The 22,867-nt window shown below is 27.1% G+C and overlaps 1 protein-coding gene and 2 non-coding genes across 3 annotated transcripts; all 3 read left to right on the top strand.

Moving 5' to 3' along the window:
• On the top strand, positions 1 to 72 carry TRNAE-UUC (transfer RNA glutamic acid (anticodon UUC)). The gene has a single exon. It is a non-coding gene; the product is annotated as a tRNA-Glu (tRNA).
• A 4-nt stretch (positions 73 to 76) lies between these two features.
• TRNAQ-UUG (transfer RNA glutamine (anticodon UUG)) lies at positions 77 to 148 on the top strand. Its single transcript has one exon. It is a non-coding gene; the product is annotated as a tRNA-Gln (tRNA).
• A 4,632-nt stretch (positions 149 to 4,780) lies between these two features.
• Positions 4,781 to 13,998, top strand: LOC107449529 (muscle-specific protein 20). Its single transcript, XM_087165227.1, has 4 exons — positions 4,781 to 4,961; positions 9,580 to 9,689; positions 10,174 to 10,381; positions 13,747 to 13,998. The coding sequence occupies exons 1-4, from the start codon at positions 4,914 to 4,916 to the stop codon at positions 13,945 to 13,947; spliced, it is 567 nt and encodes a 188-aa protein (XP_087021353.1). The 5' UTR covers positions 4,781 to 4,913; the 3' UTR covers positions 13,948 to 13,998.
• The last annotated feature ends 8,869 nt before the right edge of the window (positions 13,999 to 22,867 follow it).

Raw genomic sequence — 22,867 nt, 5'->3', positions numbered from 1 at the left:
TCCCATGTGGTCTAGTGGTTAGGATTCCTGGCTTTCACCCAGGCGGCCCGGGTTCGATTCCCGGCATGGGAAGATGGGTTCCATGGTGTAATGGTTAGCACTCTGGACTTTGAATCCAGCGATCCGAGTTCAAATCTCGGTGGAACCTACTTTTTTAAAAATTTTATCAAATTTATTAAAATTTATTTATCATAAATTGTTATTTAATTTGTTTTAGTGTAAAATTATTATTTTCCCCCGAGAACTCCATAGCTTATTCTAAAGCTACAAAATATTTTCAATCAGTCGCTAATTGTTTACCTACTTACATAAAAATTAAACATTTGTTTGCATTATTAAAGCAGATCGCAGAATTTTTTTTTTTTAAATTCAAGCATACATGTGGTAGCATACTTTTTCGGTGTTAGAAATTTTAAAATTAAGTACAACGTTAATTTGACTTTACAAATCTTTTCATTGATTTTTAATTTTCATTTTATCTTCTATTATAGTTTACTAACAATAACTTATTAATTAGAATTGCATTCAATTAGAATGCCAGCACTAATTATTGTGTAACTCAAGGTACCCTAATTGCTGTCCTTCTTCGCTAACTTCATAATTCATGCGTATTCATACGTATATTTTTCTAGTTCATCATGATATGAATTGTATAATAAATAAGAAAAAATATAGTTATTTACATTAATTCCATTTAATGCGTAAAAAGAATATATATAAAAAAATACATTAAAAAGAAAATCGTGATAAATGAAAATTCTTTAATAACATTTAAAATTAAAAGATAACCTACTAAATGTACCTTCATGATAACCTTTAAATGTGAGCATTATAAAATGTACAGCCCCCTTTTAAGTGAAACCTTTTCCTTGATCAGTTCTTATGTTACATGGAGTTACATTGCATAACGCTACATTGCATTACAAGATGATTGGAGTGCTAGAGGAATCGAATTTAAAAAAACAAAATTTAAAATTGAATTAATAAATAAAGACTTTTGCATTAAAAAAGGTATAAAGAGCGAAAATTGAATTACATATTGTTAAAATAATATGCGGAATTAGAAAGAGCTTTAAAAAAAATAAAATTTAATGAACCTCGGTTAGGTTTAAACATGTCAGAAATGGGTACTAGTTTAAATCATTAAGTCTTAAAATTTTTGTGAACGTTAAAGATTTTTTTTTACGTTTTAAAATATTTTTATAAGAACAGTAATTTTAAAAAGTTAAATTAGTGTAGTTTCATTTTTATAAAAAAGGGGAGAACGGAAAAAGACATTAAAAAAATGCAACATGTGAAACAGGTTGTATCATTCTTTTAGTGTTAGAAGTTCGTGCATAGGGAATTTTCATAAAAATTTTAATAAAATTAAAAGGTAGGTTAGATTATTTAGATTATAAAGGATTTAGATTATATAGGCTAGATTTTATTATCAATATTTATCATTTTAAACTTTTTGGGCAGAGTGAATGTTTAAACACGCTATTAATTTGAATGAATTAAACACAACGCAATACATCATTTTAAAAATTATTGAATCTCCTGTATTTAGGACAAAAAACTAATTGCGTGAAAATAATAATAGTAATAAATAAGAAAAATTCAAACGAACCTAACAAACTCTGTTTTATACACACAAAAAAAAAGAAAAAAATCAGTAAAAAAATAATAATGTATTATCAACTTTGCGCCTTTTACATATTATTCTACCATCTTTTGCTACCTCAATTTGTAGTTTGAAAATATTTTAATAGATGACGCCAAAGCTTCAGCAAATTGAGTTTGAGGAAATGATTTCGTTATCAAGCTATCATTCTCTTTTCCGTACTTAAGTGTTTAATGCTGCCATCTGTCGACGTCTATATATTTACTGAAAACTAAAAGGGTTTTTTAAAAATCCATATCTTATTATTTGAAACTGAATTCATCATAAATCTTATTCTTATTTATCATAATAAGCAGGGGCGCCAGGATAGGATCTCCCAAACATTCCATTAATCGGCAAATTTAGTTTAGCGAGAATATTAAAAAAAAAAAGAAAAAAAGAATTATGAACAACGCGTCGTATTAGTTCAAATTTCTAAATTATTATGAGTAACTAATTGTAGGGCAAAAAATAGCAAAAGGCGTATTCAATAATGCAATTAAATGAAACACATCAAGACAAAAATATTTGGGTATTAAATAAAACTTCGAAGAAAAGAATGAGAAACTAAACTCGCTCGGAAGGAAACTATAAGAACTTTGTTCCAATAAAAATTACTTCCCCATTAAATTGGTGGGAGACTCTTACAAAATTCCTTCGATTTTATGCGAAAAAAAGAAAAAAAAATTAATTTAAACTTTGAATCATCAATAGCAATTTCAAAATAATTATTTTTATTATATTACTTGCTGGTTTGATTTTATTTATTGAATCATTATTAACTATGATTTATATATAAAGTGGAAAAATTCGAAGTTGAAGAGTCACGTTCTTTCCGTATCTTCTTTTCATTCTCTCTTTAATATCTTCACGTTCGCTTTTTAAATTCAACAAATAAATATTTTTTAAATAAGTTCAGCAATCTTTTTTATAATTTTTTTTTAAGCTTTTAACTTCTGAAACTTTATTTTCATTTTAAAGCACGATTTTCAGAATACCTACTTTACTTTTCTCCGTTATTCGACGAGATTAATTACTATTGTTATTTGATTCTCAGGTTTGTGAAAAATTTGCCTTCATCTTCGCTGAGAATGTATTTATTTCATTTTTCTTATACTTCTTTATCAAATGGTTAGTTATTTATTTTCTCTATTGACAAGAATAAATATAACGCATTCCCGCAATAGCCTTTTATGTTCTAGATGGTTCATGGAGGTTAAGGCTGCATGATTTGAAACTAGTAGCTGAGTGTGACAATATGGACAGCATTGCGCACGGGCAGCATTTATTTCCCAGACAAACTAGTACCCATCTATCTGAAGCTAAGTGGGCTTTAAGCTGACACTGAAGATCGAACCCCAGTTCTTCAAAATAGTTCAATGCTTTACTAATCGCACCTTATAACCGTCATTGAACAGCTGACCCAAATTTGGGTGAACGAATACTAGTGTTCAACTCCGTAGCCTAGTAATTTTGAACCCACTCCAAAAGACAAGGAAACTCTTGGATCAAGTATTGGGAGAAATTTGCATTCGCGTAAGACTTTATTGATGGAATTAACCCGCATTTGATTTACAGGAATAGGAAAACCACGAGAACCTCCCACGGTTTGTTAGTCAGACAGCAATGGGATTCTAACCCATAATCCGTCTACCACTGAGGATATTTCACGTCAGCACTGTGGTCGGTGTAAGCCGGATGCAGAATTCGTATAGACCAGCCATCGCTGAGATTCGAACCAGGTTCACCTCATTGGAAGGCTCTATCCCTTGAGCCATCGCCACTCAATATAATATATCGGAGGGAAAAATTAGCATTTTTTTGAAAATATTGGCAAATGAATTACATATTTACTAATGATTCGGTCAAATTCGGAAATTCCATCGGCAAATTTCAACCTTCCCCAAAACGCACCGCCCCTAATAATAAGTAGGAGTTATTAAAAAAAATTTTTATTTATATTATTTTATAGTAATTTCTGAAGTGAAATCATATTCTGCTCAGACTAATATTATACAAATTTTATAGAAAATAAACCGGAAATTATACTGATCTGCATTGATTGAAAGATGGGAAATTTAGTGGCAGGAAGTCAAATCTCAGTAAATTGCAATACTTTCATGTATAGTGAAGTTTTTATTTTCCCTCATTGCATCTATCTATCTTTCACCTAATAAAAACATTTGCAATGCTATTTTCGAATTTTTTTTTTCATATTTAAGCACAAAAATTTTAAGGAAGATTTCAAATATCATTTAATTATAGCTCAATATGCATTGAGTGAAACTGAGTATATATAAAATGCGTAATATTATTTCCGTGAATCTACACATATATATATATATATATTTCTTTTTACTAAAAGTCTGTTTTTATCCTACGGCAAAAAAAAATCTTTTACTGTTTTCTAATTATAATTTTAGTTTTAAGTGCAAACATTTTAAGAAAAATAATAAATATTATATGATTGAGCTTTAATACACGATGAGATCAAATTAGCAATTTCCAATATTGGAGGGAATATCTTTTATTTAAAAATATATTTTTTTAAGTAACAAATAAATATTACTATTTTCTGATAGTGATTCTATTTTTTTTAAATATTTTTTTCTAAAACTTAATATCTTATTAAAGGCAAAGTATTATCATCTTAGTCAAATTTTTATTTACTCTCTGAGATGAAATCATGATGAGTTTCAATCAAAGAAACAATTCGTGTACATTAAATACAGAAAATTTTTTTTTTCTTTTTTGTCAATAACTATGATTTAATCTGAAAAAAATTTTTTAAAAATGTGTACAGTTTGATAAACACATTTTTGCAACTGAAAATTTTTACATTCAATTTAATAATAATTTTTTTTTTTTTTTTAAATCTCGGAAGACAAAATCTTCATAAGAAAGATGCTAAAAATTTTTTTGTTTTATTAACGATAAAAATTTTATACCTTTTAATTCGAAATATTTCCCTTCCTTGAATAATGAAATAAAGAAAATATTATCACACGCTATGACCCGATTTAAAAAAAAATACCTTTCGATTTTATTTTCCCCACCCAGAAGTTTAGAATTGAAACAGCAATATTTTAACAGCCCCTTTGCATACTTCTTTGCGCTCTGTTGAATTTCTTTTTCTCTGAAGAAGTGCGCAAGCTTAACGATTCTAGTGGTTCGTAAAAACGCAGACAACACTCAATTCCATTAAGATTTTGGATAAACATTTCAAACTTTTACATTACAATTACATTTTAATTGTTATTTTCTAGTTATGCCTGAAGATAAGGAGGAAACTGTTCATAATCTGTTACCCCACGAGGTATGATATCTTTCCTTGATAAATTTATTTATTTTATATAAAACACATTTATAAATATCTTGCCCCTTAACCCTTTGACGCAGAATTTGTACTAAACATATTTCTCATATTTTTTTCATTATTTTGTATTTATTTAAGCCAAAATAAGTGAAAAAATATTGTATTTGGCAGTTTAATAATTTATGGTTATGAGACGCAGAATGTGTCTTTTTCTGCGTTAAAGGTAAAATCTTCCAAATAATAATTTTCCAATTTTGCACTTATTTAGATCTAAGAGAAGCAGTTATCCATTATTGAAATACCTTTAATTTACAAAATCAAATATTGATAAATTTTTGAACATAAAAGGCACAAAATTCCAACTATTTTTTTGGATTTTATATTTTCGTACAAATATAATTCCGATAATCTAACAGGTTTTTTTAGTAATTGTTAGACAGATTTTTATAATTAAAAAATACCAAAATTATAATTTTTCTTTAATTTAAAGCGTCAGAAAACATACATAAATGGAACACCAGTGTCCCATCTTTATCAAAGGGTTAAACAATCATTGATAACTAATAAAATATTTCAATACTATAATATTTCCAAAATTATACTATATTTGTTTACTTAAAAACAACATTGTTTTAATTTTTATACTTTGTCTGACTTACAAGACTCTATTGTTTCTTTCCTTATTTATTTTTCCAATTTTTTTTTATTTTTATATATAATATATTTGCTAACTTTTTTTCCTAACAATAGTTTATGATTGAAAAAAAGTATATATTCGCGGAATGATTTTTAAGCAAACAGAAATGCAAGATGTTTAACTAAACTTTGTTATTATATCAGTGTATTTTCTTAAACATGTAATTTAAAATTGCAAATAAAGTCAAAAATTGTTCACAATTTACTAAGAGAAATTTAATTTTATTTAAATAAATTATTATTATTTCTCCATCTCTCTTTGATTGTGAGAAAGTTTTTTCTTTTTATTTTATTTATTTATTTATTTTTTGTATTTTTTATTCTCCCAGATGTTAAACTAATCAACTTATAATTGTCATGCATTACTAATACAAAAAACAATATTCAGAAACATAAGAATTCGCTTCTAGCCTATACATCACATGCCCTATAGGCGTTTAAAGAATTATTTAATGAGCATTATAGGAATTAATTTTTATGACATTTCCATCTTCATTGTCATACAAATTTTAAATCAATTTATAGACATTTGATTCTAGTTCATATCTAAAAACAAAGGTTACAATAGTTCTGTACAATGTACTAATAGGGTGGCCCCATTCTGCAACATTTTATATTTAATGGGAAAGAAATAAGAAATAAAATGTTTTAACTAGAAAATAATAACTAAATATTAACACTGCTTTGAAGAATTCCTAAAATTAAAATAACATTAAAATCTATAAAATGCTCAGAAGACTGATGAAAAGATAGTCAGTTTATGTAAAATTTCACAGTGACTGGAATCATCTCAGCATTTTCTTTTGAAAAAAAAAATGTATCGCAAAGGGCAATTTCAATGAAAAAATTTACTGATATGTCTTGCAATTTTTTTCCCTCCATATTTATAAAAATCCGCCTTTCAAAAAGCTTCATTAAAAATGTACTCTCTGACGAATGAGTTACGATAAGTTTGAGACTAAATTCGTCAATCCTTAGCAATTTTAGAAGTCTTCTTTCACTTTTGTGAGCATGAGACAGTAAATATTACTAATATATTTTACAATTATTATCTTCATTTAATAAATGTTCGTAAAAAGTAAATGCTTAATAATTTCAGCAAGTCTTCTGGATAAGTTCAGTTATTATTGTTTTATTTTTCTTTCTTCTGTTATTTTTAGAAAATTTAAAAAAAAACGATTTTTGATTTTTTTTTAATGAAAGTAAAACTTACAAGCAATTATTTCCATCATTTTTGAAAGAAAAAAAATTAAAAATTGCCACGTACCATTTTTTACCTTCTCTGTAATTAGTTCACAATATTTTTTAATGTAACATTTTGACAAAAAATTTTTTATATGGTCAAATTTACCTAACATTGTTGGGAGGAAAATAGATAATACTTAATAGATTTTCGGAAATAGTTTTGAAATTTTAACTCTGTTTAGTCTAAAACATAAATTTAAATTTTTTTAAAAGAGTAGACATGAAATTTTTTTCAGTTCTCAGAGGATTCCTGAGAATTTCGAATTCTCAAAAAAAAAAAAAAGTTTAAAAAATGTAAAGAACTGTAAAAATTTATGATCCAATGAAATACTAAAAACGAAAACTTGAATATGAAAATGCATTTTTGCTCTTAAATGCAATCTTTATGTATACAGATTTTAGGTTAGATTATGCTTTTCATATGCGTTAAGAAAGATACATTTTAAAGATATGTCTTTTACTGTTACTTTACATTCTAAATATATTTATTTTTAAATTTAAAACCTAATTTTTTTAAAATGTAAAATTTTTTTTTATATCTATTTTTTTTTAAATTAATAATACGTCATTTGACCCTCAAAAAGCGAAATTTCCTCCACTGCGACCAAATATTTTTCAATTCAGCTGAAATATAGTGTAAGAAATCTGTGACGAATATCACACCTTTTTATTAACTTAAAATTTCGAAAAAAATAAAATAGTGAATCATGAGATTAATTCTATCTTACAGATTATTATTTATTGTTTCTTTTTAATTATTTGAATTAATAATTGCTTCAATTTACATAAATTGCATGTTCAACGAAAAAGTTGAGTTCCATCTGGAAGTAAACCAGAAGAGCAAGATCTCAAAATAGACTCTTACTTAGCTCTTTTCCCTTCCCTAAATTCAATCCCAAACAAAGATTGCGTCATCATTTTTAACGTTACGTACTTGATCACCTGACTGACAACTGGGGACTTTTCTCAAATAAATGATTTAATTTTTGAAAGATTTTTTGTCTGAAATAATTAGCCTTATTTAGTCTATTTCTCGTACAATATTTTCAAATTCTATAATTATTTTATAGTAGTAATTCAGGTATGAAAAACCTCATCTCGTTATTCAGACCAATAAAAATATTTAATTTTTTTGGAAGAAGAGAAAAAAAGTGAATGAGTTAAAGAAAAAATAAATTAAACTCTCCATTCACAAATTTTTATACAGATGAAATGTTTCTAAATTGATTGAACTTACTAGTTTGCTTATCTATATCTGCGATTATAAACTTTTTTTTTCTGTTATGGAACCCTTTTGGTGGTACCCCAATGTAGAGAAAATTGAATAGAAGGTATGAATATACTACCCCCCCCCCCAAAAAAAAGAAGGAGACTACGAATTATTTTGATATTATTTAATGTGAAGAATAATTATTTATGAATTTTTTCTTGGTATTTGCGTACGTGGAAAATTAATAAAATAAGCTGATTTATGGAATTAAAAATAAAAAAAGAAATCCTATAAATCTAATAAAATAATATATAAAATAATAAATCTAAATCTGTGATTATAAATTTTTTTTCGACTATGGAGCTCTTTTGGGGCTCTAAAAACAACTCACTGCACAAAAAAACTCTAAAAACAACTAAATAAAAAAAAAAATAAATAAATTAAAAAAAAAAAAAGGAGATTACTAATTATTTTGAAAATACTTAATGTGAAGAATAATTATTTATGAATTTTTTTCTTAGTATTTGCGTATGTAGAAAAAAGAAAAAATTCAAAAAAGGAAAAAATGTTATGAAAGTTCCGAATATTTATGAGAGATATGTATATCTTGAATTTAAATATTTTATTTCGAATTAAAATGCCTCCGTGAGAAATGATGATGATGCATATTATAGATGCATTTTTTTTTTCATAATTATTTCAATATATTGTTCTTTAATTTTTTTTTCTTTGAAAATTTTACTATTTTTTCATAGACATTTTAAATAATTAAAGTTATGAAAACAATTGAAATATTAAATAAATTGTAAATTATTGTTAGAATATAAATATAATTATATCTGGCTAAAAAAAAATCTTTAATTTCTGAAACCGTGGTTCTGTGGAACACTTTTTGGAACAACTGATATAAATATTTATGTAGTTGTATAAAACTAATTTTTTATTAGTTCAATTTTTTGCATTTGCAATTAACCATGAATAAAATATGTATCACAGTTCAAGTGCAAATAATTTATTTTTATTTTGCTGTTCCTTTCTTTTACGCCTTCATTTCATAGAATCGTTGTCGAATCGCTTTAATTATCGATAATCAATGCTTTTGTAATTTTTCGTAAATAATCGCTAATTTCTTTTAATTTCAATAATAAAGAGAATTTATATGAATAGATCATTTCTGAATCTTCCTGAATCTTTTCCTTCCCTGAAATATTCTTTTTTATTCATGGTCTTTTTGTGCTTTAAAATTAATAAATGTAAATAGAAGAATAAGAACCATGAAAAAGTAGAGATATTTTGTCAGAGTCAAAGATTTCAGTTTCAGTTGTCTAGTTTGTGGCCTGCTTTGCATTCTAAGTCACACCTCCGTTAAATCTAACACTTTTTTTTATTGATTCATTTATTTTAGGGAAGTTCAATTATAAAAATATTTATTTTTTACATAATTGTAATTTTGTTCTTTCCATACAGAGAGACAATACAAAAGAAAGTCAAATCCTGCTGTGGATTTGGAACTGTTTAGGAGAGATAAGTTGCTTCGATTTTGACCAGTACACCAGAGATGGAGTTGCTTTCTGTAGGTTGGTAAACAATATTATGTGTTGTCTATTGTGGGACATCTAGTATAGTGCGGTTTTCAGGAGAACTCCTCCACACACGTCTCGCGTCGTGGCGGTCACTATGGTTACGAGGAGAGGTCACTTCCAATAGGGGGGAGAGGTGAATAGTTTTGCCTTAATCTTAGCGTAAGTCGTCGTGAGTAAATCAATCGACGCTTTCTTTCCTCCATTTCACCCCCATTAGAAATGTGCTCTCACTTGTTACCATAGCAGCAGACAGCCCCAGACTTTCTGTCTGGAGGAGTTCTCCGCAAACCCGCACTATATATTTGTTAATATCATTCCTATTGTAATTTCTTATTGAATACTAATAGATATTTCCTTTTGACTACTAATAGATATTTTCTTTTGAATACTAATAGATATTTCCTACTGAATACTAATAGATATTTAATATTGAATGCCAATAAATATTTCCTGTTGAATACTATTTTTTTTATTAAAGGTTAATGAATTACATCAAATCAAATTCTATTCCGGGTGAAATCAAATCAGGTGGAAACTTGAAGCAAAAGAGAGAAAATATAGGCAAGTTCCTGAAAGCCTGTCAGAATTACGGAGTTCCCAAAGAGTATCTTTTCGAACCAGATGACTTGCTTTTGCTTCGTAACTTGCCCAAAGTCACAAGGTGCCTTTTCAAGCTAGGAAAACTGGTAAAATATTTTCTCTGTTAGAATAAACGTTCGAATCGTCTTTTTTTCTTTTATATTTATAGAGTGTAATAAAGGTGAACATTATCTTTGGAATTAATCAAAGAACCCGTTTCATAATTCAAAACAAATCCACATAAAATAATTCTGAAATAGAAATGTATTTTGTGTAACTGGAATTAGAGCTGCACAATGGGCTATTGGTGACAGTCAGGGAAACATCCCTGAGGTTAATCCGAGCACAAGTCATCACAATTTTGATCCTTCTTTTATAACTCGACAACCTGCGCGTGAAGTCGGCTACTTTACGATACAACAGTTTAACGACGATCGATACCTCCCACATTCGGTCACTTCGCAGGCTGATCAAAGTGGTCACCCACCTGCTCTCTGATAGCTGCCAGTGATACACTGGGAATCGTGTTCTTACGATTCTTTGACTGCAAAGTCACTGTGGGACAAATTAGTTCTAAGCTGTTGAAAACCAATTTCTTATGAAAAAATTCCCAATTTTTATAAAACTTCGAAAAATCGTTTAAATTTTTTTTATTATGAAGTTTTCATTTAGTTTCTTAATCTTGTAATTATTAATTATGTGTTAAATTATATCTTCGTTCGAACAATGTAGTTGATAAGGCTCAGTACATCTTTCGTGAAGTGTTTTCGTAATGTAAACTTTTCTAATTGTTTTATCTTTTTGTTTAAGCTAAAATGTTTCAGTTTCACAAGATTCAGGCAGGCTAAAAAACTTTTCATAAATATATTGCCCTAAAATGTCCCTGCACTAGGCATAAAAATGTTTTTAGAAGTCCAAGCAATTTAAATAGTTACTAGAAACTAGATTTTCTATGACATTTTTTGAAAAATTATAATTATATATATATATTTTTTTTATACAAGGAAACGCAAATTCTCATAACTGAAACTTCAAAAAAAAAAAGCAGCATTCAAAACTTTTTTTATCAATTTTTTTTTATTGTATTGAAAACAGCAAACCAGCTGCATGTAGTAAGTTTAATAATTAGGTGTTAAATACAGTGTCCAAATGAAAATTTATATTTTATTTTTTATTTCTGCAATTTTTTTCCCGCTAAAAAGAAAGATCTTTAATTATGAAGATAAAGACGGTTTCTGTTTAATGTTTTTTAATGATTTCTCTGTATTAAACTGCATAAATATTGAAAAATTAAAATAAATGACATGATGAGTAAAATTTAATATAGATTTATTTTTAAATTTTTCTATACAGATCTATCATTTAAAAAAGAGTTTTTTATCTGCAAAATATTTATTAATCATTACTGCTAAAAATCTTAAAATTATTTAGAGTATATACGAAAGATAAAACAAATTATTTAATATTAGTATTTGTATGTTCAGTTCCTAATAATATTTTTAATGGAACTGAAATTGTGAAGAAAAAAATTTTAAAGGTCTGAATACTTTGAAAACTGCTTAAGAGATGGCAGCACAACCTTTTCCTACGATCTCAGCTGGAGAATTTACAAGATGCATTTTTAAATTTGTTTTACAGTATATACTTGCGCCATCTTTGATCTGCTGATTTTACTAAAGTGTTTCAACTTTTGCTCTAATGAATCAGAGCTGCCTGATTTTTTTTTTCCATTCATATTCAAAAATTTATCAACAATTATTTCGTAAATTAAGGAAATATAAATGATGAATAACTGTTTCTCTTAAATCTTAAAAACTGCAAGTAAGTGAAAGTTTGAAAAATTATTGTTCTGAAGTGAGTTGCGTTTGGAAGATTTTACCTCTAACGCAGAAAAGGAAAACACTGCTTTTTCATATTGTATTTTATACCCATAAATTTTTTAAATGCTAAATATAATATTTTTTACTTATTTCGATCTAAATTAATGCAAAATAATGAAAAAAGTATGAAAAATATACTTAAAAATTATGCGTCAACGGGTTAACATCAATCTATACTTATTTAGTTTAACGTGAGTTAATGGTATATAGTTTAATGAGAGTAATTTTAAAAGATGCTGTTGATGTTTTGACAAAAAAGTTACAAATACATTTTTTTAGCTTCCGTTTTAAAAGCAAAGAAACTGCTAGATATATTCACAAAAATATATTGAGCGTAGTGGTGAATGCGAAATTATGAAAGCAAACATGTTCTCTTAATTTTATCACAATTTCTTTATATTTTAAGAGAACTATACAAACCCTGAAATTTTTGAAAAAAAAAACGAATTTAAGAGGGGGTAACGAAATTAAGAATAAAAATCCGTACGTTAAATGGTAAGTATTTAAAGTACTTAATAAAAGGAAGTTGTACTTACTTTTAAATTAAACTTTCTTAAGCAATCAATTGAAATCTTTTGTTTGAAATTTTTAATATTATAATATGGTCAACAACAAAAAGTAGAGTTTAAAAAAGTACCCAATGCTTAGTCAAGAATTATCATCTTATTTATATTATTTTATATTTTGAAAATATTTTTGATAAATTTAAAAATTATTTTATTTATATTTTAATTTTATATTTAATTTAAATCGTTTTTTTTTACACAATCTTAAAGTGTTAAAATAAGAATCTAAGAAATTCTTTTTCACATAAATTGCGTGTTTGTCTAAGTATGTTTGAATATTTTGGTTTGTATTTTTCACAAGAAATTGAGCTAGATTTTTACACTATTATTCCGAGGAAGTGATAGATTTTTGGGTCTTGTACTTTAGGGAGTTTTCAGAGAGAAGTTTCGATAGTTTAACTTGTCCCAAAAAAGGTTAAGTAAAAAAAAGGGGGGAGGAGATAAAAAGTTTTCAAATAATTCATGCAAGCACATTATTTTAATAATTCAAGACGCAATAAAAATTTAAAAAATTTGTAACGAGTAGTAAAACTTATTCAGAGATATTAAAAACCGAATGCTCTATCCTATGAGCCACCACTGCCCTTGCTGAACTTATTTAGTTATTTGTAAAAGAATTGCCACGAATAATTAGAATATTTTCTAATTAATTTCATTTTTAAATTTAATTTCCTTTTTAAATTTTTTTTAAAACCGATTGATGTAATTCCTGGTAGTTACGAACATATTCTTCTCTTATTCTTACTTCTCATTGAAATTTGATATTCACAACTCGAGAAGAAGTGAAATTACGCCTAAAAATGTAAATTAAATCGGATTTTATTGGACATCTAAAAACGACGTCACGCAGTGTGTCGATCCTGATTGGTTTCTGCATAGACAAGTGCCACGATTTAGCAATTATGACGTCACTTGCATGTATCCAATTATTGACGAAGTCCATGCTTCAAAATTTAATTACATTTATTTATTTTTCTACTATGCATATAATTTCATGCATTTACGTATCATTCTTTTTTTTTTCAGTCCGAACAGGATAGCTCCTTCAGTGGACCCTATTTAGGTGATGAGCCTTACGAAGCTGCCAACAAGTCTGGCCGCAGAAGAGGAGGATTGCCCGTTGGTGACGATATTTATATCGCTCATGTGAAATTAGAGAATGTCATTAAACAGTTACATACACCACCAAAGAAGATTATCGATTTTTACCGTCCCCTAATTTTTTAAACATTTTATCATGTATATTTTAAGAATTAAAAGCTTATTCTACAAAACTAATTATTCTTACAAACTTATTCTACAAAAACTTATTCTGCACCTCTATTTACGACCACTTTTGGGCTGCACAAATTTTTTTCCATAGGCTTTGTGTTGAAGAAACCTTTTAGGAGAGACCATCATAATCTTTCTCTGTTACTGGCAAAACATCTGTACCAAATGCGGTAATAAGGAAACATTAAAAAATATCAAAACAACAAATTTAACAAACTAATAAGTGGATTAAAATTTATTCAAAATATTTGTGTGAGGCTCTTATTTAGAGATCTCTTTTTGACGATATAACCTCATGTTGCAGTCACAGTGCAAAGACAATGCTATCAATGATTTATTATTAGAATTGAAAGTTAAATTAGAAAAAAAAGTTAGTTTAGAAAAAACGACCCTCTCAAATAAACTAACCTCTTCTCACTTTTTAAAGCTAACTAGCTATTATGACATAAAATTAAATGCAAACTTAAACGAAAAACATGATTGTTTAATTATTTAAAATAACTTTATCATTCATAATTGGTAAATCTGTTTTTACGCATAATTATATTAGTTGGGATCATTTTTATAGACGTTAAATTTTATTCATCCTTTTCATGACGCCTACAGAAGTGGCATAGGGTTATATGCACTATATAACCCTATCCTATGCATTATATAACCCTATTTTATGCACTTTATGTTTCAATTAAAAATATACATGTAATTGAAAAACAAAATTGTGTTTTCTATTTAATTCAAATCATGCGTAAATTCTGGGTCAACATCTATAAAAAATATAAAAAGAAAGTTCCCAAGCATATTTAGTTATCTGAAGAGCTGCCACTACGGATACACTAGCTTTACATAACGCTATTTATAAAATCATGGAAATTCAAATCCACGAAGAAAATTTTTTTTAAATTTTGCCAGTATTTTCTAACAGAAATAGTAAACACTGCATCATTGGATCTGCAACCGATGGCTGCACCTACAGTTCCATAACTGGGTATTCATTATTTATCTAATTTCATTACTCATACAATTATTCATTATAAAGTAAGTCGTTTTTAATCACAAAATGGGAAACGAATTTATTTAAATAGTCAAGACAAATTTGCAGTTTAAGCCGGACAGTTTTTCATGGCTGTATATCCGGCAGGCAGAACAATCAGTTACGAAATTCTCGCTTTCTATAATATTAATAGTGATAGTGAGCAAATAATTAAGTAAGTGCAAATTTTTTTTTCTACGCTTACATTATATTAATTACATTTTTCATTTACTCATTAATTATTTGATTATCCTGGTAGTCAAAATATTTGTGATTCAAGCGTCAAATCGTTAAATTGGCACTGTTTACTTTCGAGTTAAGAGTACAATGAAATATATATGAATTAAAAGTTAATGAAAGTTTTTTTTTTTTAGAAAATTCTGAGATAAAACGACTTTTTAAAAGTAACGGTACTTTAAACTTGTCGTAGAAATACAAAAAAGAGTACTGTTTTTTAAAAGCAAAAAAAATCATCATTGATTTATCTGTTCCGCTTTGACCCACATTTGAGGATTTTTAATTGAAATTTGATTTAAATAATTTTACAATAAGTAATCATAAATTTAAAAGAAAAAAATCGTTTTATTTTCAAAAAAGAATAACGAAATTGAAAGTTTACCCTAAGTTATAACATATTGAAAACACGAGCATAATTGACCATCATACATTTTCCATTTGCTTTATAGTAATCCATCAGTGTTCGATTTTCTATCAACTTAAATAAAATCATTAAAACTTTTATAAGAGAAAGGATAAATAAAAAAAAAAAGAACGACCGAAATTGAGTGTGACGAATCTGTAATCATCATAGAGGGACCTTTTTTTTCTTCGATTTGCCAAGAACCAGCTGTAATAAATTGTGGCTTTACCGAAACTTCATGCTGGCTTGGTCTGGTACTATTCGAAACGTGACTGTGCCATTGACAGAAAAGTAGGCGCAATCGATAATATTAATTCGTTTCTTTCAGAATTACACTGCGTAGGTCTACTCCCTTAAACAATACCTCCATTACATTAATCTTACTGTTAGAAGTTAAATGCAAGGTGGGTAAATTGTTTCATTTCTGCTTTAGATGATTAAGATATTCTCAGAGTTCGTATCTCGTTGTTTTGATTGTTCAATTCTGAGTACTTGATTGTCTGTGTGCAAACATTACCAGATAGAATCTAAGCTATCGTTTCACTTGTTCAAAAAATACAGGTTTTACAACATTTTAAATCTAAACTAGTAGCATTACTTGTGTTTTCTATTTAGTTTTTAAATACATAAATTTAAAATAAAATGATTTTGAGCATCATTATGTCTAAATAAATTAAATGTACTCATAAATGCATGATTATATCGTGAAATGCGGGAATGGCAACAGCTCTATTTTCAGCAAATTATTTTATAAGGTGGTAAAGTATTTGAGAATAAGATTTTTGGAATTTTGTTAAATTTTAGAAACTTTTTTAAATTACTTACGAGGTATTGGTAAAGAAAATTTACTCCCTTTTAATTTATTAGATAAAAGTTAAAATTTTTAATCTCAAATTTTGCTACATAACGAAAAATATTTTTCAAAAAGCTGATCATATTGTTATTGCTAATGTGTTTAGGCTCGGACATCTAGCATAATAAGAAAACATTTCTGTCTACAATTGGGTACTTGCACTTCAAGAAGAAGAAGATCACAAATACACACACTTGTGACCGATGATGTCAGCTCCAGCTGATCGTTTGTAAGCAAAATTGAGTTTTAAAGTGGAGTTAAGCTTCTCCACATAAGTTAGAATGTTAATTAATGTGAAGTTAATTTAATACATAGCCATGTCAAATTTATTATTTGTTTATATCTTTTATTGTAACCGTGATATATTTTTACTTTATATACCTGGCAACTTCGATACATAATTAATTTGTTTATGACTAAATGGCTTCGTGTCTGTCTTTGTGTTAAGAAATATATAGTGAAAGAATTGAAATATTTGGGAAAGAATCTTTGCGAAATGTAGAATGTGTCATTTAAGGGAGTAAATACCTGACGGGCTTGACTTACTCGAAATTGAATGAAAAGAACGGTTGCTAACGTAAACAAATGCCACGTTTCAGCAACAAATCAGGATCGAGAATCCCACACTACGTCTCTTGCAGGTATTCTAATTAACCAACCTATTGTAATTAACCAATAGCGCTCTGAAAAATAGAAAGTTCTCCCCCCCCCATATGCCCAGTTAAAAGATCAGGAAATATAATGGGCTTAATAAGAAATAATAATAAGCTTCATTATTTGATAGAAAAAAATATAAAAACGGATATAACTGCTTCAAAGTTTAACTTTTATTTTTGTTATGCCTACAAAATTATGCAAATACTTCTACACTAACTCTGTGTAAACAGTCTTTTTTCTTCTTCTTTTTTTTCGGCCACAGATATTATGGAAGATTTTACATGGCAAAACTCAGACTTACTACGAACTTTTCGTAGTTTCAGAAAATAATATTTTTGGTGGTAAAAAAGGAAATGTTATGATATTTTAATAAATTTAAATATTTTGGGTGCCCGCTAGGCACCCATGTTTATACTGTTGCTTCAAGCTAAGCATAACAATCTATGAATACTATTATTTGTTAAGATATAAAACTTATATATTTAGTGGTAAACATTCCTGATAAAGGGGTGCCGCTGGCAATTAAAGATGTACGAAGTGGTAGAAGTTCTTTTTTTTACTTTTATTTATTTAATGCATTTAATTTAAAAATCGTAACTACCCCCATGACTAACATTCCAACGTATTCAGGAGTAACGTACGCATAAGCTGCAAGTATACAGAATTCATAAAATGAGCTAAAAATGTAAAGAAAACATGAAAAATAATAAATATTAATGGAAAGAGAAGAAAAAAAGCGACTTAATAATTGACTTAAAATATTTTTAAAAGCTTTTATTTTTTTATTTAAAAAAATTATTAAAAAGCCGGAAAACAAAATAATGAAGAGATATAATCTCTTTATCAATTCACACGATTATATTCGCAAAAAAAGTGCTATATTGATACAATATTAGAAAGCACTCCCTTTTTGCGGATATAATCGTGTGAGATGATGAAGACATAATACCTTTTTATAATTTTGTTTTCCAAATTTTTAATAATGTTCTTAAATATATAAATAAAAGTTTTTTAAATATTTTAAAATTATTTTATTTATCTTTTCATCATTCTTTATTATTTTCTCAACATTTTTAACTTAAATATATATAAGGAATTATTGGAAAAGCTTACAATTAAATTTAAGGGGCAAAATTTTAAATTTTTTATTATTTGCAAAACTTTTAGCCATGTGAAAACACAAATTATAAGTAACCTTTTACTTATCTTTTTAATTGAAAATTTTTTTTCGTAAGTCTGCATCTCTGCGCAGAATATTTCACTCAAAAAAATATTGAATATTTAAAACTATCATGCTACAGACATTGTATCACTAATATTGTTGAATAGTTTGAATGCTTTAATCCTAATAGAGTACATTGTAATGGAAAACTAGAACACAAAATTTAACCTAAGCTTCAGTATGTGGAAAGTGGCCTTCATTTACCACATCTCCCTTTCTAGTCCTTCAATAGGCCCTTTTCAAATTAGGAAACCTGATTGAAAGATAAAATATAGCCCTGTTGAAAGAGGGGCAGTTAAGATAGTTCCCTATTTTCTGCTAGCCTATTAATCGCTCTGAGTGCCTCGAGAATTCATTAAATAAGGCGCGTGTCAAATGTACAGGGATTGGACTTGGAAAGTAATTACAAAGCAATGAAATAGGGTTCTTTTTCATCTCACAGAAAAGAGATTGAGTTTTTCAATCAGTATTTACGATAAGATTTATTTTGCTAATTAAGAAATTAAAAGGCATCATCTTTTACATTTCTGTGCTTGTTGAAGAAACAAAGGGTATTTTTAGCTGAAATAAATTTTTCTTTTCAATTATGAGTTAGATTGTGAAACATTTTTTTTTATGTTTTTGAACAAAATCTTAATATTACCATATATAGCTAAAAATCAATGGCTTTGATTAATAGCGTTAAACAATTAATCTTAGGTGTCGTTTTTTTAAAAATCTAAAGCTTTGTAATTGAATTTAATGCATTCATATATTTTTAAACTAAACTAACTTAACTAAACAATGTGACTTATTAAAGAAAAGTCATTTTTAATAATAATTATAATAAAAATGATTTGTTTTCAAATATTAAATTATGCAAAATAGAGCGTGGTTGAAAATTTAATTGATGGTGTTCACAGGCTATAATAGCTCTGGTTAATGGGTCAAAACGAAATATATATATATATATATATATATATATATATATATATATATATATATATATATATATATATATATATATATATATATATATATATATATATATATATATATATATATATATATATATATATATATATATATATATATATATATATATATATATATATATATATATATATATATATATATATATATATATATATATATATATATATATATATATATATATATATATCAGGGATCGAAAAACCACTTGTCCTCGGCGGTCAACAAATTTCTCGAATCCAGCGTCCGCGCGGGCGGCCATTTTCCCGTTAATGTTCGTGATACATTTTCTTTGTTATCTTTCAAGAGTCTAACGCCTCACTTCTAAAATGACCCTCTAATCTCGAAATACAGCAACATACTGCGCTTGGTGGAATTGATGTTTTCTCTGACTGAGAGTACTGCAGCGGTTGAATGGGGATTTTCAGCAATGAACTTACAAAAAAAAACACACTACTTACTGGTCTTAAACAAGAAGCGTTAAACGCATATATGAACATCTACCTAAATGGAAAACCTCTTTCAGATTTCGGTGCAGAAACCTCTGTAAATCATTGGCTTGATTGTGGAATTGGCAAACATCATATTTGATTCAGTTAAAAAACGCAGTACCATCGGATAAATTGATATGATAAATGACAGATAACTTAACCTTTGTAATTTAAATTATTTCATCAAAGAAATAAATTATTCCATAATAGAAATACTAGGTTTTACTATTATTAACATAGTATTTCTTTTATAACTGTATAATGTAATCCTAGTATTTGTAATCCTAGTAACTACTAACTCATTGTGCAATTTATATAAATGTTTGTAATAAATAAGAAAAATTATATTTTTATTTATTTAGAAGCGACGGGTTTGTTTCATAGGAGGACGGGTACATTGTTGGACTAGCCGCCCTCGGGGACGGGTAAAATTTCTAAGTTCTTTCGAGCCCTGATATATATATATTTATATATATATATATAACACTGAGAATTTAAATTCTAGATTTTGCCCCGTAGTTTTGCTTAGGGTAAGATAATATTATCTTTTTTTTTCAAAATCATTTCACGATTATTTTTTACACTTGCTCTTACTTTCAGAAATTATTTTATGGTTTTGAGCACAGTATAAATTAAATAGCGATTCGACTTCATTGTCCAATTGATATAATTAAAAAGTTATCAGATTTTTTAAAATTTCGTTTTCTTTCTTTTACTGTAGCGAATTTAATATCTTATTGAACAAGTGGTCAGACATCAGCTCAAAATTTATAAATCGAGTAAATAACCTATTATATAATTTAATGCTGAATCTAATGCTAAGCAGAATAATTCATCTTTTTTATTTCGTTTTATTATAGTCTAATTATATGGAAACTATAGGGTTTTGCTCTAAATTCCTATTATATTATTTTAAAATTTTAATCAGATTAAATTATAGTAAATAGTGATTAATAAGAAATAAAAATAAAAAATAAAGAAAATAAAATAAAAAATACAGTTGAACGGGAAAAGCGAAATAGGCCGAATCGAGAAATAACAAAGAAATATCGGACAATAACTTGTCCGATATTTATGTAAGGGAAGTGTCGGAAAAATCATTAGTGTTAAATCAGGTAGAGATATGACCTCACGGACGATTTCAATTGAAAAATTCGATTTAATTTATTATTTGTTGTACAGAAAAACATCCTGAATATACTAGAACAAAATTCAGAGCGTTAACTATGTTAAAAAGAAGAAAAGAGAACGGAAATAAAAATAAATCATAAAAATTTTCTCTTCGTTTAGGTAACAAAACGAAAGCTTAAGTGATAGAAAGTTAAAATTAAAAGAACAGCATATTATTAGCAATTAGCGTTGTCAAACGCATTGCAAAAAATTGCAGATTAAATTACGGTATAATATTCCGGCACTTTCTATGCATTTTTCAAAAACTCCATTTCACCCTAAAATCCATTTTTCCCTCATAATATTATACTATATATTATTATATATTTAAAGCAATAGTTATTTTATTATAATGATTCAGTGATTTCACTGTTATTATTGCTGTAAAAATTATGGTACATCATAATTTTTATTCCGTCACATGTTCTTGTAAAAATGGATTTTCCAGTAAAACGCATAGACACCCTGAGTGCCGGTACTTTTTACAATAACTTAATCTGGAAATCTTAACAGTGCAGTTGTTCTTTCACGTTATATTTCTTTTTATTTTATATAGCACCACTCAGTAGATAAATTCGAAATTGTTCTTTTTTATGGGGAACTTCCGCAGCATAATTTGCTAAATATTTTAAAGGATCTGATTCAATAGATCAGGAGCTTCGAATCTCCTAATACCTTTAATTACTTTATATACCTATCGTCGTAACAGTTTGATTTAAAATCAATTTACTTTGTTAATTAATTAAAATAATATAAACATCAACCAATCAACCATTTTTATCAATTACAAGCTTCAATTTATTATTAAACAAAATACTTAGTTAAAATAAAAGTATTTATCTAATGCGATAAGTCAAGTAAGTTTGTTATTAAATTAAAAGCATCGAATTTTTGCTTTAGTAAATGCACAAATGATAATTAATACTCTCAGCTTGAAAACATAAATTAAATTTCAGTATTGCGTTTCTTTATTAACTTAAGAGCATAACGAAATTGCTAAAGAAGAAGCAGTCTTTCTGTAATCATATTTAGTTACTCGCGAAACAATTAAGTTCTTTTGTGAACTTTATCTAGTCATTGTTGCAGTGTTTAATACTTGAATCCATCTTTTTTTTATAACAAAAAAAGAAAAGTTTTTTTCCCATTAGACTTATGCAGATTGTTCACACAACTATGTCATCAAATATACATATATATTAATAGAAATCTAATGTATTATAGAGAGGAGAAGGAATGTTTGGGGAGGGTATATAGATAGTTTTTGATATTTATCACACGCAATTTAATGAGTTTTGGCAGATTGACAATTCTGCGCTACACTTTTATATATACTTTCATGACAAAGTACTGTCAAGACGAAGTACTAGATTGTTAAGGGAAAAAAAGACAAGGTTTTAATGATGGAACAGTAGCTTCGTAATTTATTTTTTAATTGCCATATTAGACAATTTTCATTCAGTTAAAATAAATGAAAATGTTTATTGCATATTTAATAGTTTAATGTTTTGCTGTCGCTAATATTTAAATGTTTTGTTTGAAAAACAAATAATTAATTTAATGCAATTAGTAATTCTATAATAAATATAACTATTATAAAGATGATTCTTTCTTTTAAAAGTTTAATAAACCTTCCACTAATATATATATAAATTTAAGCAAAAACTTATAAAATGTATTGTTTATGCTTTACTTGAAAAGCAAAGAGTTAATTATCATAATTTATAACTAGTAATTCTCTTATAATTTTTTTATTTTAATTTTAAATAACCCATCATTTACGACAGAACAATATTTAGTCAAGAAGTTATAAATTTTAATAGTAATGTTTTGAGTAGAGAGC

The sequence above is a fragment of the Parasteatoda tepidariorum genome, chromosome 5, assembly GCF_982258835.1.
Source record: "Parasteatoda tepidariorum strain Cologne lab strain chromosome 5, Ptep-v5.0, whole genome shotgun sequence".
Lineage (NCBI taxonomy): Eukaryota > Metazoa > Arthropoda > Arachnida > Araneae > Theridiidae > Parasteatoda > Parasteatoda tepidariorum.
This window is presented reverse-complemented; position numbering and strand designations above follow the sequence as displayed.